General features: G+C 44.6%; 1 protein-coding gene across 3 annotated transcripts in view; it reads right to left on the bottom strand.

Annotated features, from left to right (window-relative positions):
• rasgrp3 (RAS guanyl releasing protein 3 (calcium and DAG-regulated)) overlaps positions 1-17,520 on the bottom strand; it is a 111,702-nt gene that overhangs the window by 47,417 nt on the left and 46,765 nt on the right. For all 3 annotated transcript variants that reach the window (XM_048536062.2, XM_059648692.1, XM_059648691.1), the window contains 3 exons: positions 14,724-14,855; positions 8,925-9,075; positions 4,625-4,798 (listed from right to left, as the gene is read on the bottom strand). In XM_048536062.2, the coding sequence (XP_048392019.1) occupies positions 4,625-4,798; positions 8,925-9,075; positions 14,724-14,855 (457 nt within the window). The remainder of the gene's footprint in view (positions 1-4,624; positions 4,799-8,924; positions 9,076-14,723; positions 14,856-17,520) is intronic.

The following is a 17,520-nucleotide window of genomic DNA, read 5'->3' as shown; positions in this document are numbered from 1 at the left end:
CTGATGCACATACAACATATGGTCTGTGTTAATAATAATTAATAAAATGACTCCACAGCTCATGAAAACACTGAAGTATGATGATTGAACAGACTTGAAGAGATGTATGAATAAAATGACTGTCACACTGCCAAATGATGCATACTACCAAACATCAACGAGAAATAATGACTGATGTAGGACTAAAAATATTCCACTAGGTAGCTGTCATTCAAACTAAGTGCTAACACATTGTTACACACTAGTATTGACTTTGTTTTGAAAGATAAACAATAGGTTTGGTTTGCCTGGTGTTCCTTTTAACAAATTCCAGTCTGCCTGGCTCTGTGATGTTATAGTGTTGGTGCTCACATATTTCACATTCTGTTCCTGTGGATTTGTCTGGCATAGGCTAGCACCTGAGGTTGCTGAGTCGATGGTCGATGGAGAAAACTGGGGCAAACCACTGATTTAATAACCTTCACGTAACCTCATTCTTTTAGTTACATTTCAATTAAGGCACAAATAGCAGTTCTGCAACATCACCCAACTTTGCCCCAGCCTCAGCTCATCTGCCACTGAAACCCTCACTCATGCCTTGGTTACCTTTATACTCAACTGTTCCAATGTCCTCCTGGCATTGTGCAAGTCTCCAACATTTTACTTTCCAGAAACTTAAGATTGTCCAAAATTCTACCACTCCTACTTTCACTCGCAGTTAATGATCCCTCATTCTTGCTGGTCTATACTGACCTGTGGTCAAACATTAGAATTTTAAATTCTCGTTCTTATTTAATAACCCTTCGTAAGTCACCCCTCTCTGTCTCTGCTATCTTCTCTAGCCCTACAGGTACCTTCACCCTTTTAACTCTGGCCTTTTAGACATTCCTAACTTCAATGATCCACATTTGTTGGTCACTCCTTCGGGCTGTCAAGGCCTGTAACTCTCCACACCAGTTCCTAAACAATTGTCCCTCAGTATCTCACTTTTCTATGATAAGACAGTCTTTAAAAACTACCGCTCTGACAAGCTGTTAGCCTGGCATCGCCTCTTATGACTTTATGAAGCATCCTGAGACTCTGAGCTACAATAATGTGAGCCAGGCAGAGATACAGGTACCCAGAGCTGACTATTGGATGGTCTTCCTGTACTCTGCATGAGAAAGATTGTTAAGATAGATAAGCAAACAGTGCCATAAACAATTGTCACTTCCAATGCCGCAGGGCCTAATTGATCCAGTACAATTAGTGCTACACCTCTTGGCAACCAACTCGGTTACAGGGCCAAAAGAAACTCAGTATCTGCTGGTCATGTACAAATCCATGACAACCCCTGTCATTTCAGTTGGACTGGACTGGTAGTTTTTTCCTAACATCTTACGATGCTGTATTTTTTCTTAAAACTGCTATCCAGCCCCTGTCAGTATCAACCAGAATGGTGGCTTGGCTGGGCCCTGTCAAAATGAACCGGCATTTTTATATCCTCACCTGCAGATACACAGACTTATCAGACCGTTTGTTTTTCAATAACTGAAGGTATGGGTTTCAGCCCGTCATTATTTAAGAGTTGTTTTAAAAAGTTCTAAGTAATTTACATGGCGCCTTTCCTTCCATGGGACATCCTAAAAAAACCTTCATACCCAATAAGGCATTCAAATGTGGAAAATGCAGCAGTTAATTGGTGCATAATGAGATCCCAAAGCCAGAGTATAATAATGACCAGGGTTTCCGTGTATTGTTTTTAAAGTAGTGCTTATTGAGGCATCGATATTCATCAGAACTTATCATCTAGGGCTACACAACTCCCAGGTTATCTCTCCTAAAAATACAATAAACTTGAAGAAGATCAATTTGACAGCGTGCATTCCCAGCAGGACTCTGAGTGAGCCATTTGTTAATGGCTCTGTTTGTTTATCTATCTTCACAGTCTTTCTCATGCAGAGTACAGGAAGACAATTCAATTGTCCGGGTCATGACTGCTTCCTGCTTAGAGGCAACAATGATGCCAAATGAGCTGCAAAAACCCAAATGGTTGGAGCATTTATTTTCCTGGTGTTCTGCCCTTCCACTGTGTGAATTTATTAATGGGTCATTTATGCTGCTGATGTAAATATTAATTTCCCTGATAGGTGAGAAACCTGACCCAGAGGGTGCAGAAGAGGTTTAAGCTATAGGGAGAGGCTGAATAGGCTGGGGCTATTTTCCTTGGAACACCATAGGCTGAAGCCTGACCTTATGGAAGGTCATAAAATCATGAGGAACAAGGATAGGGTGAATAGACAAGGTATTTTTCCTCGGATGGGAAAAGCTAAGGGGTATAGGTTTAAGGTGAGAGGAGACAGATTTAAAAAAGGAAATGTGAGGGGTAACTTTTACATGCCGAAGGGGGTGTGGGTATGAAATGAGCTGCCAGAGGAAGTGGTGAAGGCTGGTACAATTACAACATTTAAAAGGTATCTGTTGGATGTATGAATAGGAAGGGGTGAGAGCGAAATGGGCTAAATGCTGGCAAATGAGATATCAGGTCAGCAAAGTCAAATTGGGCCGAAGGGCCTGTTTCCATGTTGTATGACTCTAAGACATTCACTTACTTCAGGCTCTTCAGTGATCATTAGTCTGACTAGAGGATAAGTGAAGATGTCCTTTGCCAGATCTCAAGACTGTTGCATCTACCCTCTCCTCCACCTGGAAAACTCTGCTTGGGGGCTTAAGATCCATATCGTTCAAACATATGTTACTGATCCTTATCTGTGCCATTTCTTCCCATTTCCTTACCTCAGGCTGACTTCCTGTAATGTTACACACATAGCACAAACCAAAGGAAAAAACAGGGGAAATGCATGAAAGCAGAGAAATAAACAAGTTACACGCTGTTCAGCTAAGGGTAGATAAGAAGCTAAAACTTTCCTAGGCTAATCGTACCTCCAACTCTATCACGGTTTGCCCCAGAATTTAACATGTTGCTCCATCAACAAAAGCATCCTGCTAAATTTCTAACTCATTAGTAATGGTAACAACATGTAGGATTTTATATTGCACATTTGTAAACAGATGATGGAAAGAGCACAGCAGAATATTTAATGATGCCCCTATTATACCAGCTGTATAGGAATAGCCATGTTATATTAAAGTCACAATATACAGAAGTCCACCAGAGAAAGACAGTAAATTAGCCAGATTGTAAGAAAAATGTATTCAATCCATCAAGATTCTTGCATCTTAAGTCCATGTACTTTGTAGGAATTACTCAATTATAGGAGCTGGAATACAGGCCCAACAAGCCCATGTTAATGTTTATCTTCCTTTCAGTCTTCCTAATCCCATGATCTTCCTTGTTCCCAGATTCTTTAAATAATAATGTCCTACTCCCATCCCGTTGACAATTTCCCCTCTTTTTCATTCCTTCTAACCTTTTTTTCTTCCTTTCTTAAGATCCTTAGATCCCACTTCCTGGGTAACACTCTTCCCACAGTTACCAATGGTGGCTCAGGGCTCACAGTCTTCCTGAGGAGCTATTTACACACACAATGTCCCCCACCCTATTCCATTTCAGCCACACGGACAGAGTTGGTGCGTTTTGTTTTAATTTGTCAAAAATTGAAAACAAACATATTGCATGGCTACCCAGCATCTCCAATTCAGACATCGTCCATCTTATTGTTCAAAAGTCATTCACCTCCTGATTACTGAAAATAAATTTTGCCTTTCAGGCCAGAAAATGTACTTCATAATTTCCCACCTCCTTGAGTTTATAGGTTTCATGTGTTGGCCATTCGGCCGATTGAGCCTGCCCTGCCCAATCAAGGTGATCATGGCAGCTGGAAATCCCCCTAAAGACTCAGCCCACTTTATCCCATCCAGCTCTGTCCTCACAAATCCAAATCTGAGCTCCAAATCTGGCTCTCCTTTCGAGAATGGCTGGCAGAGACTTTATCTGTTTTTTTTTCCCTTTCACTAAATCCCTTTCCTAGGCTCTACACTTACCTTTCTCAGCTTCAGAAACCTCCTCAAAACCTATGTCTTCAACCATACCTTTGAGCACCTTCTCCAATCACCTTCACTCTCTGAGGAAAGAGTCTCCATCACCTCCTCTTCTGGCTCGGCTAAAATAGTTTGGGCCATCACAGGCGGGATGAATTATTCTAAGTCTCAAATTGTAACAACAATGGAGCTTTGGCTTTAACTGCAGAACCATTCTGGGCTATGTACAAACTATCTAGACAACAATTGCTCTCCCAAACAGTTTTTGAGGCCTGTTCTTCTAGCTTGCATAACTAAATTTTTAGCCACCGTACCAATGGAAGGAGCTGAAAGCTCACTATTTTCTAATTAATGAGGAAGTCACTGCTGGGAACACACAAGATGGCCATTCTGCCGACCATGCCTGTACTAGATCTTCACTGCAGCAACAAGTTAAAATCAACTCCCCCACCCCGCAACCGCCAGGCTCTCCCTATAGCCCTGCGCCATCATGTTAAATGTCAATTCAGTCCTTCCCCCATGAAGGAAATTGTCCCAGAGTTAGCTGGGTCCTCTGTACCACACACATGCTTCCACATCAATACTGGGTCAATGCTAAAAGCAGGCGCTCTGTGGAGATTGTGTAACTAATACAACAATGAATACTGTTACAAAGATTACTCACCTGAGCCACATTAATGAACTTGGTGATAACCTCTGCCCTTTGCACAGGAGTCTGTTTGCTTAGAACCATCAACTGGAGCCACTGGGAGATGCCGTTGAACAGTGCAATAGACCTCTCAAGTGTTGGGTTATCCATTAGGCAGCGATGTGTAACATAACTTTGATAATCCGTAAACTGCAAGAGATCACCGTTTCAAGAGTTAATTAAGTGTCCAGAATTTCCTTATTGATTCTTCAAAACTTACCTTCAGTTTGATTGTGATTGTTGATGCCCTGTTCTACATACACGATGCCTTTGCCCCACTCCTTCGATTTGCCGACGTAATAACTAATCCCTGTCCAATCTGATTCAGCATTAGATTTATTTGGAAGAGCAACATCTCTACTTTGTGGATATGATTTTTTTTCCCACAGAATCCCATAACAAGGCCTATTCAGAAGGACAGTCACTGGACTTGAAAACGTTAACTCTGTTTACTCTCAACAGATGCTGCCAGGCCTGCTGAATTTCTCCAGCAATTTTTGTTTTTGCTTATTCTGTTTACTTCATTGTAATGAGATGTTACAAAGCTGATGATGCTTCCTCCGTCTGCAAACTAAACTAAACGATCAGTCTACGATTATTGAACTGAGTAAAACTGAGCAACGAGAGGCCGAAGTACTGGATGTGAACAACAAGAAGTCTACTTGTGGTCTAGATGTCGAAAATACTTGAGCTGCACTTACTGCCTCGGTGCGAAAAAAAAAGCACCGAGTTGCAAGTACAACCTGAAGCATCAAGAAGATTCAGTGAAACTCTTCAATGTTAAACCTTCTGCCATTTCCCAATGTCACATGGCATGGTTGATGGGATTGTTTCATCATGAGAAAGGACCTTTCAGTTGTTGACACATCGCACTGATCCTGCAGGACAACATACAGTGTCCATCATCTTTCAGTGTTAAATGCCTTGTGGATTAAAGTTCGTGGTCTTCCATGAGCTAGGCTCCATCTCATACAACTGCTGAATCTTTAGGCTATGTCATATTAATTATACCCTATATGCAGTCAACATTAGTACAGAGAGCATGAGTTTTAAAGAAAACATGAATTATTAAGTGGAAATTGAGCTTTTCCGGTAAGTGTACAGGTACTTAATTTTATTAAAAAATTGATCACAGGATGTGGCCATTGCTGGGCATTTATTGTCCATCCTTAGTGGCCCAGGTTAAGGGCAGTTAAGAGTCAACCACATTGCTGTGGGTCTAGAATCACATGCAGGTCAGTGCAGGTTACAGCAGCAGGTTTGCTTCCCTAAAGGACATGAGGGAAACAGATAGCTTTCTATGAAAATCAGCAATGGTTGCATCGTCACTATTAGATTGATTTCTCACTCAAGGTTTTTACTGAATTCAAATGTCACCGTCTGTTGTGGCAGGATTCAATCCCACGCCCTCAGAACATGATCAGAGACAATGGGAACTGCAGATGCTGGAGAATCCAAGATAACAAAGTGTGGAGCTGGATGAACACAGCAGGCCAAGCAGCATCTCAGGAGCACAAAAGCTGACCTTTCGGGCATAGACCCTTCAACAGAGAGGGAGATGGGGTGAGGGTTCTGGAATAAATAGGGAGAGAGGGGGAGGCAGACCAAAGATGGATAGAGGAGAGGATAGGTGGAGAGGAGAGTATAGGTGGGAAGGTGGGGAGGGGATAGGTCAGTCCGGGGAGGATGGACATGTCAAGGGGGCGGGATGAGGTTAGTAGGTAGGAAATGGAGGTGAGGCTTGAGGTGAGAGGAGGGAATAGGTGAGAGGAAGAACAGGTTAGGGAGGCGGAGACGAGCTGGGCTGGTTTTGGGATACAGTGGGGGGAGGGGACGAGCTGGGCTGGTTTTGGGATGCAGTGGGGGGAGGGGAGATTTTGAAGCTGGTGAAATCCACATTGATACCATTGGGCTGCAGGGTTCCCAAGTGGAATATGAGTTGCTGTTCCTGCAACCTTCGGGTGGCATCATTGTGGCACTGCAGGAGGCCCAGGATGGACATGTCATCTAAAGAATGGGAGGGGAAATTAAAATGGTTCGCAACTGGGAGGTGCAGTTGTTTATTGCTTCCATCCCAATTCGTTCGCCTCCGCTGTATCTCCTCCCAGGATGAGACATTCCACTCCCGCACATCCCAGATGTCCGTGATCTTCAAGAACTGCAACCTCCCCCCCGCAGTGGTCGAGAACGCCCTTGACCGTGTCTCCCACATTTCCCGCAACACATCCCTCACACCCCGCCCCCGCAATAACTGCCCTAAGAGAATCCCCCTTGTCCTCACATACCACCCCACCAACCTCCAGATACAATGCATCATCCTCTGACACTTCCGCCATCTACAATCCAACCCCACCACCCAAGACATTTTTCCATCCCCACCCTTGACTGCCCTCCAGAGAGACCACTCTCTCCGTGGCTCCCTTGTCCCCTCCAACCGCACCACACCCGGCACCTTCCCCTGCAACCGCAGGAAATGCTACACTTGCCCCACACCTCTTCCCTCACCCCCATGCCAGGCCCCAAGATGACTTTCCATATCAAGCAGAGGTTCACCTGCACATCTGCCAATGTGGTATACTGCATCCATTGTACCCGGTGTGGCTTCCTCTACATTGGGGAAACCAAGCGGAGGCTTGGGGACCGCTTTGCAGAACACCTCCGCTCAGTTCACAATAAACAACTGCACCTCCCAGTCGCAAACCATTTTAATTCCCCCTCCCATTCCTTAGACGACATGTCCAACCTGGGCCTCCTGCAGTGCCACAATGATGCCACCTGAAGGTTGCAGGAACAGCAACTCATATTCCGCTTGGGAACCCTGCAGCCCAATGGTATCAATGTGGACTTCACCAGCTTCAAAATCTCCCCTTCCCCCACTGCATCCCAAAACCAGCCCAGCCTGTCTCTGCCTCCCTAACCTGTTCTTCCTCTCACCTACCCCCTCCTCCCACCTCAAGCCACACCTCCATTTCCTACCTATAAACCTCATCCCGCCTCCTTGACCTGTCCGTCCTCCTCGGACTGACCTATCCCCTCCCCATCTATCTTCTCCTCCATCCATCTTCGGTCCGCCTCCCCCTCTCTCCCTATTTATTCCAGTTCCCTCACACCATCCCCGTCTCTGATGAAGGGTCTAGGCCCGGAACGTCAGCTTTTGTGCTCCTAAGATGCTGCTTGGCCTGCTGTGTTCATCCAGCTCCACCCTCAGAACATGAGCCTGGGATTCTGGATTGCTAATCCAGTTATCAAAATGCCACTGCTGATCGCTTATTTTCTGTATTTTGTGATAATTTTACGTCGTACACGTCATTCCCTCCTCACAGGGTTAACGTGGGCCCATCCAGACATAAACTTGTAACTGTGCTGATCAGCAAACAACTGGCATGGGCTGTTGCCAGGAGACTAGGTTGGTTCACTCACTGGCCTTCTCATTCCCTCTAGAGTTGAGCCTCCGTACCGCACCCTTCCCTGATGGACACGGGCCGGCTCACCAAACCGGGGAAATGTGAACAAAGCCTCTCACCTCCAGCCCAGTACAGCCAAACCCAAGGCTTGTCAACTAGCTGCAGAGCAGGTGAAGAAACAGAAACCCCCGCCAACTGAAACTTGTTTTTCTGGTGAAGAGAGTCACAGTTGAAAGGGGGCAACAAATTCTCACAATGACCCAACAAGGCAACCAGCATCGATACAATTAAGGGGAAGCAAGAGGTAAACGAGAGGGAAAGAGACAGAAAGTTTTGTTGAAATAAAAACAGAAGATGCTGGAGAAACTCAGCAGGGCTGGCAGCATGTGCACAAAGAGGAACAGAGTTAATATTGAAACAAGTGCACCTCTTCTTCAGAACTCTGAATTCATGTTCTCAACAAGAGACATTGCAGACTCGAGACATTAACACTGTTTTTCTCTCCAACAATGCAGCCAGACCTGCTGAGTTTCTCCAGCTTTTTCTGTTTTCCTTTCAGATTGTCAACATCTGCAGTATTTTGCTTTTAGATTCTTCATAATTGATGGACGGCTTTTTTTTGCAGTCATGTTGGGATCTGAAACGCTTTGTGCACCAGTTTGCAGGAGGGACAGTTGTTCAATTTGCCAAATCATGAGCACAAACAGTATACATTTGGGGTGATTTTATTTTAAAGAGCCCTCCTTTTGAGAGAAAGCAGGAGAGCATTTGGAAAGTGCTAGGCTGTTGGCTAAGTGTGAGGACATTTGATTTGAGAGGTGTGCTATTTAAAAAAAACAAGAAACAATTCTCGGAAAAGGGTGATGACTGACCGATATCCGTCGAAAGGATTTATACTCCAAGAAGGAAAGGTGTTCGGCCAGCTCCAGTGGCTCTAAGTGATCAAATAACAGAGAAGCTTTCCCCTTTTTCTTGGAGGCCTTCTTACGTTGAGTGACCCGTCTCATCCAGTCGTAGGACGGACTGTTAGAAAAATAAGAGTGTTGTTTATGGATTAGCGAAGGTGAGAAATCCAAACTTCATCTACTGTCACATTATCGCCATAAATTACGGAAGTTGTATTTTTATCGCACTTTTACCTGACCGACTCAAAGATCAAAGGAACAGCATGGCCAACAAAATATTTTTGTAATGTAGTCACACTGTTGTGATGTGGAAAATTTGTACACAGAAAGGACCCACAAGAGCAATGTAAGAATGGTCAGATAGTCTGTTCTGATATTGATAGCTAAATATTGCAGGAAACTAGGAAAAGCATTCCTGTTCATCTTCAAAACAATGTCTTTGCATCCACCTAAGTAGGCAGATGGAATCTCAGTGCAACACCTCCTTCAAACAAAAACCCAGCCGCTGTGACAATGCAGCACACCATCAGTGCCACACCACAGTGTCGGCTTGGATTTTGATGCTCAGGTCCCGGAGGGAGACTTCAGCCCATTTCCTGGCGACTCAGAAATTAAAGGGTTACCTAAATCAGACAGCCATCGACTAGATTGGCCTGTTATAAGAAGGATATTATTAAATTGGAGAGAGTTCCGAAACGATTTAGCAGCATGTTGCCGGGAATGACGGGCATAAGTTATAAAATTAGGTGAATAGGCTGGGATTCTTTTCACTGGAGTGTAGGAGGCTGAGGGGTGACCTTGTTGAGATTTATAAAATCATGACAAATATAGATAAGGTGAATGACAAGGGTCTTTTCCCTAGGGTGGGGAAGTTCAGAACTAGGGGGCATATTTTGAAGGTGAGAGGGGAGCAAAAGACATGAGGAGCAACGTTTTTATACACAAAGTGATTTGCGTGTGTGGAATGAACTGCCACAGAAAGTGGGGGTTGCAGGTATGGTTACAATGTTTAAAAGACATTTGGATAAGTTCATGAATAGGAAAGGTTTGGAGGGATATGGGCTAAACTAGGGCAAGTTGGATCAACAAGGTGTAGAGCTGGATGAACACAGCAGGCCAAGCAGCATCAGAGGAGCAGGAAAGCTGACGCTTCAGGCCCAGGGTCTAGGCGTGAAACGTCAGCTTTCCTGCTCCTCTGATGCTGCTTGGCCTGCTGTGTTCGTCCAGCTCCACACCTTGTTTATCTCGGATTCTCCAGCATCTGCAGTTCCCACTGTCTCTGCAAGTTGGATTAGTTTAATTTGGGTTCACAGTGGGCGAGGACTGGTTGGACCAAAGGGTTTGTTACTATGCTGTTTGACTTTATGGCTTATGGCGAGAGCATGTGGTCCTGTTACAGAGCCAGCCGAGGTATGAATGCTATTGCCCGAATCCAGGCGGAAAGTCATGGGTTCAAGCCTCAATTTGGCAACTGGACCACAAGTAAACTGGCACTCAAAGGCAGTTCTGAAAGGGTGCCACACAATCAGAAGCATTCTTTCAGACAAACCCCTTTTTTGAGGCGACGCAGTGGCTCAGTGGTTAGCACTGCAGCCTCACAGCGCCAGGTGCCTGGGTTCGATTCCACCCTCGGGCACCTGTCTGTGTGGAGTTTGCACATTCTCCCCGTGTCTGCGCGGATATCCTCCGGGTGCTCTGGTTTCCTCCCACAGTCCGAAGATGTGCAGGTTAGGTGGATTAGCCATGCTAAATTGCCCGTAGTGTTCAGGGATGCCTTGATTAAGGGAGATGGGTCTGGGTGGGATTCTCTGAGGGTTAGTGTGGATTTGTCGGGCCAAAGGGCCTGTTTCCACACTGTAAGGATTGAATGATTCTATGATTTGAAGGACAGAAGCCTTCTCCTGATATCCTGGCCAACACTGATCCTTCAACCAATATGTGAAACAACAGATCTGATCAATTATTTCACTGCTATTTGTGGGAACTTGCTGCATATTAGATTACATTAGAGATGACACGTCCTTACACAAGATCTGGTCATAAACAGATGCTTCAATACATTTGAATATTACTCGTCATTTGATGTCAGAAAGATTTTACAGTCACACTGGGAGGAAGGGGTCACAGCGAGAGTGGGCAGAATATTTAGACAGTTACACATTGGTCTTTCTAAATGCCTTAATATTCACACTGGGAACATTTATAACATGGATCTTCCAATGACATGATAGCTAATCCCACCATCTATTAAACCAGTGCCACAGAGGCCAACAAGGGGCAAAACTCTAGCCTCATCACAAGAAGTTTCCAGGTGGAAAATGCACAGAAAGCATGATATGTTCAGGGGCCTAACAGACTTTGAAATATCAATTACTTTAGACATCAATAAGGTGTCCTTGGCAGCTATTTTATACAGACATCTAGCCCTTTGAATGTGTCAGTAAAGAGGCCTAACATCCATTTTAGAACCAAAATTGAAAATTCAACCAATCTGCAGGTGCAATCTTCAGCAATTATACTTGCAATGTTTCAATAAGAACATGCTAATACTGAGAAGTTTTCTCCCAGTTTGGAGATCCCTACGTACAAATCCTCAAGAAGTATGAGCAGACATAACCAACTTGGCCTCTTGAGCCTGCTGTGCCATTTGATTTCCTCACAGGCCCCCTCCCGCGCCAACCCCGGACTCATCAAGAATCTATTCACCACTATCTTAAAAATATTTTTTCAGAAAATCCCTGCTTCCACTGTCATCTGAGGAAGAGAGTTCCAAAGGTCCACAGCCATTTGAGAAGAAATATATTCTCCTCATCGCTGCCTTAGATGGGTCCCCTAATTCTCAATTCCCCCATCGAATGAGGCATTGTTTACGCATGCGGCCTGACATGACCCCTCAGGATTTTTGTGCTTCAATCAAGTTACCTCTAATCCTTCTAAACCCCAGTTGATCTGAGTCTAGCCTGCCCTTTCTTCATAAGACAACACACTCTTTTTATTTCAGAGAGAGTAGGAACTGCCAATGCTGGAGAATCTGAGATAATAAGGTGTAGAGCTAGATGAACACAGCAGGCCAGGCAGCATCAGAGGAGCAGGAAGGCTGACATTTCAGGTCTAGACCCTTCTTCAGATGCTTGGCCTGCTGTATTCATCCAGCTCTATACCTTGTTATCTCACACCCTTTTTATTTACTCATTCATGGGATGCGGGCATCGCTGGCTCTGCAGCATTTATTGCCCATCCCTAATTGCCCAGAGGGCAGTTAAGCATCATTGCTGGAGTCATGTGTAGTCCAGACCAGGTAGGAACAGTAGTTTTCTTCCCGAAATTTCATTAGCAAACCAGATGGACAGAGCAAGAGCTGCTAATGCTGGAGTCGGAGATAACACAGTGTGGAGCTGGAGGAACACAGCAGGCCAGGCAGATCTCTAACAGCAAACCAGATGAGTTTTCCACACCACCCCCCCCCCCTCCACAAACAATTGTTATCAGTTTCATGATCATCATAGACTCTTAATTCCAGAGTTTTAACTGAATGCAAACCTGCATTATCTGCCATGGTAGAATTTGAATTCAGCACCTCAGATCATTACTGGAGTCTCTGGATTAATAGTCTTATGATAATACCACTAAACCATTGCCTCTTAAACCCCCTCGTCCTCACATACCACCCCACCAACCTCCGGATACAACGCATCATCCTCCGACACTTCCGCCATCTACAATCCAACCCCACCACCCAAGACATTTTTCCATCCCCACCCTTGTCTGCCTTCCGGCAAGACCACTCTCTCTGTGACTCCCTTGTCTGCTTCACACTCCCCTCCAACCCCACCACACGCAGCACCTTCCCCTGCAACCTCAGGAAGTGCTACACTTGCCCCCACACCTCCTCCCTCACACCCATCCCAGGCCCCAAGATGACTTTCCATATCAAGCAGATGTTCACCTGCACATCCGCCAATGTGGTATACTGCATCCGCTGTACCCGGTGTGGCTTCTTCTACATTGGGGAAACCAAGCGGAGGGTGGGGACCGCTTTGCAGAACACCTCCGCTCGGTTCACAATACACAACTGCATCTCCCAGTCGCGAACCATTTTAACTCCCCCTCCCATTCCTTAGATGACACGTCCATCCTGGGCCTCCTGCAGTCCGACAATGATGCCACCCGAAGGTTGCAGGAACAGCAACTCATATTCCGCTTGGGAACCCTGCAGCCCAATGGTATCAATGTGGACTGCACAAGCTTCAAAATCTCCCCTTCCCCCACTGCATCCCAAAACCAGCCCAGCCTGTCTCCGCCTCCCTAACCTGTTCTTCCTCTCACCTATTCCCTCCTCCCACCTCAAGCCACACCTCCATTTCCCACCTACTAACCTCATCCCGCCTCCTTGACCTGTCCGTCCTCCCTGGACTGACCTATCCCCTCTCCACCTCCCCACCTATACTCTCCTCTCCACCTATCTTCTCCTCTATCCATCTTCCATCCACCTCCCCCCTTCTCCCCATTTAGTTTAGAACCCTCTCCCCATCTCCCTCTCTGATGAAAGGTCTAGGTCCGAAACATCAGCTTTCGTACTCCTGAGATGCTGCTTGGCCTGCTGTGTTCATCCAGCTTCACACTTTGTTATACTAGTCTAGAAACCCTTCTTGAACTGCTTTTGATGCATTCTCATCTTTCCTTAAATAAGGAGACCAATACTCTACACAGTACTTCAGATGTGGTCTCACTGATGCGCTATACAACTGAAGCATAACCTCCCAACTATTGTATTTAAATGCCCTTGCATTCTATTCCTAGAGATCATAGGAACAGCTGATGCCGGAGTCAGAGATTTCTAATTACTTTCCGTATCTGCTAGCTTCCTCTTACACGCAATGGGTATATAGTGCCCAATCTTTGACGTGCCTCCCACCTTTGTACAATTACATCCAATTTCTATCTGTTTCATATAGTTTAACTTTTTTTTGTTAACTGCAGACGATGGGTTCGCACCTGGGATTTTGCTCTTTCATTGGAATGCATGCAATCTGAAATATCTCTTAAAATGTCTCTCTTTGCATCTCTATGGACCTATTCTTTAGGTTAATTTACCGTCAGCTGACTCTGCTTTCATACTGCCATGGCTGCCTTAAAAAGTGATTAAAATTTCAGTCCTGGATCCATTCCTCTCTCACTTAACGTGAACGAAAAGTTCTATAATATTATGATCACTACTACCCAGGAGCACCTTTATTACAATGTAGTTACTTAATCCTAACTCATTGCACAACAACCTAACATTATTTGCTTTGGCCCCAAAGAACATTAAGCTTGTGGCCTTCTGAATCTTTAACATTTCTCCCACACCAAGAGCATTTTAAAACTTTCAGTAAGATCTCTCACCTGCACCAACACTGCATAGTTACGTCAGTATAAAATTTGATTATTGGAATTTTCTAGACAATGTAGCCAATATTTCATATGAACTCTTTGCCTTCCTCCTATAAACACACTCTCATTACTGAAGCCAGAAGTATGCGTGAAACAGAGGGAATGATGACACTTGGATATCTATCAAGAAGAAGTACCTGAAGTTATAGAGTACCCTTTACAACCTCAAGAGTATTGTACAATAGATGGTTCATTTACCAGCCAAATTATTCCTTAAATGGAGTTTATAATTATCTGGCACTCTTAATGTATTAGATAATTTCTACATTGAGTGCCAGCAGTGTGTGCTGACTGCCAGGCGTTGAAATGCAAAGAGACAAGAATCTTTCTTACATGCTGGAGATATCGATGAGTTTACCGTGTTCTTCACATCCCAGCTGGCTGGCCAATTCCCGAAACTCCTCTGTCAGACGAACCAAACCGAGATCCAAGTTGAATTCAGCGGGGAATTCAGAAATCCAGTACCTGTACATCCATGTGCATAAAGACGGGTGAGTTACAAGCTTTGGTTTGGCAAGCCAAGGCACCAGACAGAAGAAAACACTCTGTAGTTAACACTTGGTCACTATGATTTCATGGACTAGGCTTCTTCATTGTTTAACCCCATGAGCCATACATACCTAACCTGTGACCCAGCTCCATGTCCCCCTGGTCCCTATCCCTCAAGACCTTTCACTAAAATCTTTGTTTAAGAATAACAATTGAATCAACAATTACAACTTGAGGAAAGGAGCTCAAAAATTGTTCAATTCTTTGTAGGTAAAATATTTTCCTCATTTCGTACCTCGAAGGACTAATCTAATTTTCAGACCATGGCCCCTTGACATAGTTACCCTCACTAGCTGGTACTGTTTCTTCCAATTTGCCATTTTTCTTTGCCTTAACATGCTAAAAACTTTGACCAAATCCTCAAGCCTTTAAAATTCCAGTTAACACAACCTTCATTTGTTTTTTGCTGTCTTCATAAGCCAACCCTTAGACTCTAGGCCTCACTCTGCTGCCTTCTCACTGGGGCCCATGTACCCTTCCTAAACCGTGGTGCCGAGAAATACAGTCATACAGCACAGGAACAGACCCTTTTGTCTGACTCGTCCATGCGAGCCAAGTTTCCCAAAACAATCTAGTCTCACTTGTCTGTGTTTGGCCCTCTGAACCTATTCATGTATCTCTCCTCCCCATCCCCCTTTTCTGATGAAGGGTCTAGGCCTGAAACGTCAGCTTTTGTGCTCCTAAGTTGCTGCTTGGTCTGCTGTGTTCATCCAGCCCCACACTTTTTTCCCTTGTATCTCTCCGATGTCTTTTAAATGTTGCCATTGTACATACATCTACTACTTTCTCTGGCAATTCATTCCACACACAAACCACTCACTGTGTGAAAAAGTTGCCCGTCAGGAGCTTTTAATGTTCCAGGTGTGGTCTGACCAGGGCTTTACTTAGCTGAAGCAGCAATCCATCAGGTGTAACTGAACCGAATGCCTTTCTAATATGCAGACTTCGCTCTCTATTTGAGCCCAAATAGACACTGAACAAAACAGCAAGAAATCTAGATAAAAGGCAGTACTGATTGGAAGAAGCCAAACAGATCTATCCTGGGTAATTAATGAATCCAAGGTCAGTATCAAAAACAGCAGGCACTTAAGAGGAGATTTTCCAAGCACGTCAAAGAATAACACAAAACTTTAAAACTGCCCAGCCCTTGGTTTTCTGTCCATTCACCTTACTGGATGGAAAATCACTGGTTAGAGGTGTACAATTTCAGAATGTGTGGTGTGAGCATACTTCAGGAGTAATGGAGCAGAGAAAGTGCCTTTTCTTACCACAGTGTTGAGAAAGGCAATGCGCTTGGCAACCGTTGTGAAAATAGTTTATTATTTTGCAGAATTGACACTCAGCCATCATGTTCTGATTAACCTTATCAAAGCAGATCCGTAAACAGAGATGGTAGGAACTGCCAATGCTGGAGAATCTGAGATAACACGGTGTAGAGCTGGACGAACACAGCAGGCCAGGCAGCATCAGAGGAGTAGGGAAGTTTGACATTTCGGGTCGAGACCCTTCTTCAGCTTCACACCGTGTTATCTCAGATCTCCATAAACACCCCATTTGGGAACAGGACTGGGCATCTGAAGGAAAGACAGAGTCTAAAATGCTGAATTTGTCAACCCAAGGGCCAATGTAGCTGGACAGAGGTATGAGAATGGAGGACTACTCTGAGTGTTTGGGACATTCCTCAAGGAAAATTAACAAATGAGCCAGGTCCAAACACACACTAGTCTTGCGAGGAGTGTTGATCAGAGCTCTAGACTTACATCTGGCAAAAATTTGGTCCCCTGTCAGGATTTCTCCTGAAATAAAGTCCCTGTGCTCATTAATACCAGGCACACCTAATTCGCCTAATTAATACTCAAGGATCATTCTTGCAAACATATGCACCACTTGCTTAAATGTCTTTGCCGAGGGATCAATCTTAGAACACACAAGTCAGGACTGCGGGTAAATCAGGAACAAATGGAATTAGAATAATCTAGTCCTACATTGCTCATGTCTGCCAGACACACAACTTTCGAAGGATAAAGATTGTTCCCTGCTCTGTCTCCTCCTCTTTAATGTTCTTTTCCCTCTCTCGGTTTTAGGAGGCCAATACAAGCCTTCTCCATTCTAAATCACCTGATGGTGTCACTGACTAGGCCAGCATTTGTTCCCATCCCAGATGTGTGCTTAGAGTCAACCACATTGCTGTGGGTCTGGAGTCACGTGTAGGCCAAAACAGGTAAGGGTGGCATTTCCTTCCCAAAAGGACATTAGTGAACCAGATGTGTTTTCCCAATTGACAATGGATCAATAGCTATTAGAGTCTTAATTCAGATTTCTTTAATTGAATTCAAATTCCACAGTCTGCCATGCAGGATTTGAACCCAGGTCCCCAGAACATTACCCGGGTCTCTGAATTAATAGTCCGGTGATAATACCGCTAGGCCATCACCTCCCCTTTATACTGACTCAAGCAGCAAGTAAATCAGCCCCATCCTGCATATGACAACAAGATATGATGATTCTGATGGTGCCCCAGTACCAAATATTCTGCCAATATTTACAGTTTGGCATATGAATTAATAATGGAAGGGTGAGC

This window comes from Stegostoma tigrinum, chromosome 9 (assembly GCF_030684315.1).
Source record: "Stegostoma tigrinum isolate sSteTig4 chromosome 9, sSteTig4.hap1, whole genome shotgun sequence".
Taxonomy (NCBI): domain Eukaryota; kingdom Metazoa; phylum Chordata; class Chondrichthyes; order Orectolobiformes; family Stegostomatidae; genus Stegostoma; species Stegostoma tigrinum.
The sequence above is the reverse complement of the archived record's forward strand: the minus strand, read 5'-3'. Positions and strand labels throughout refer to the sequence as shown.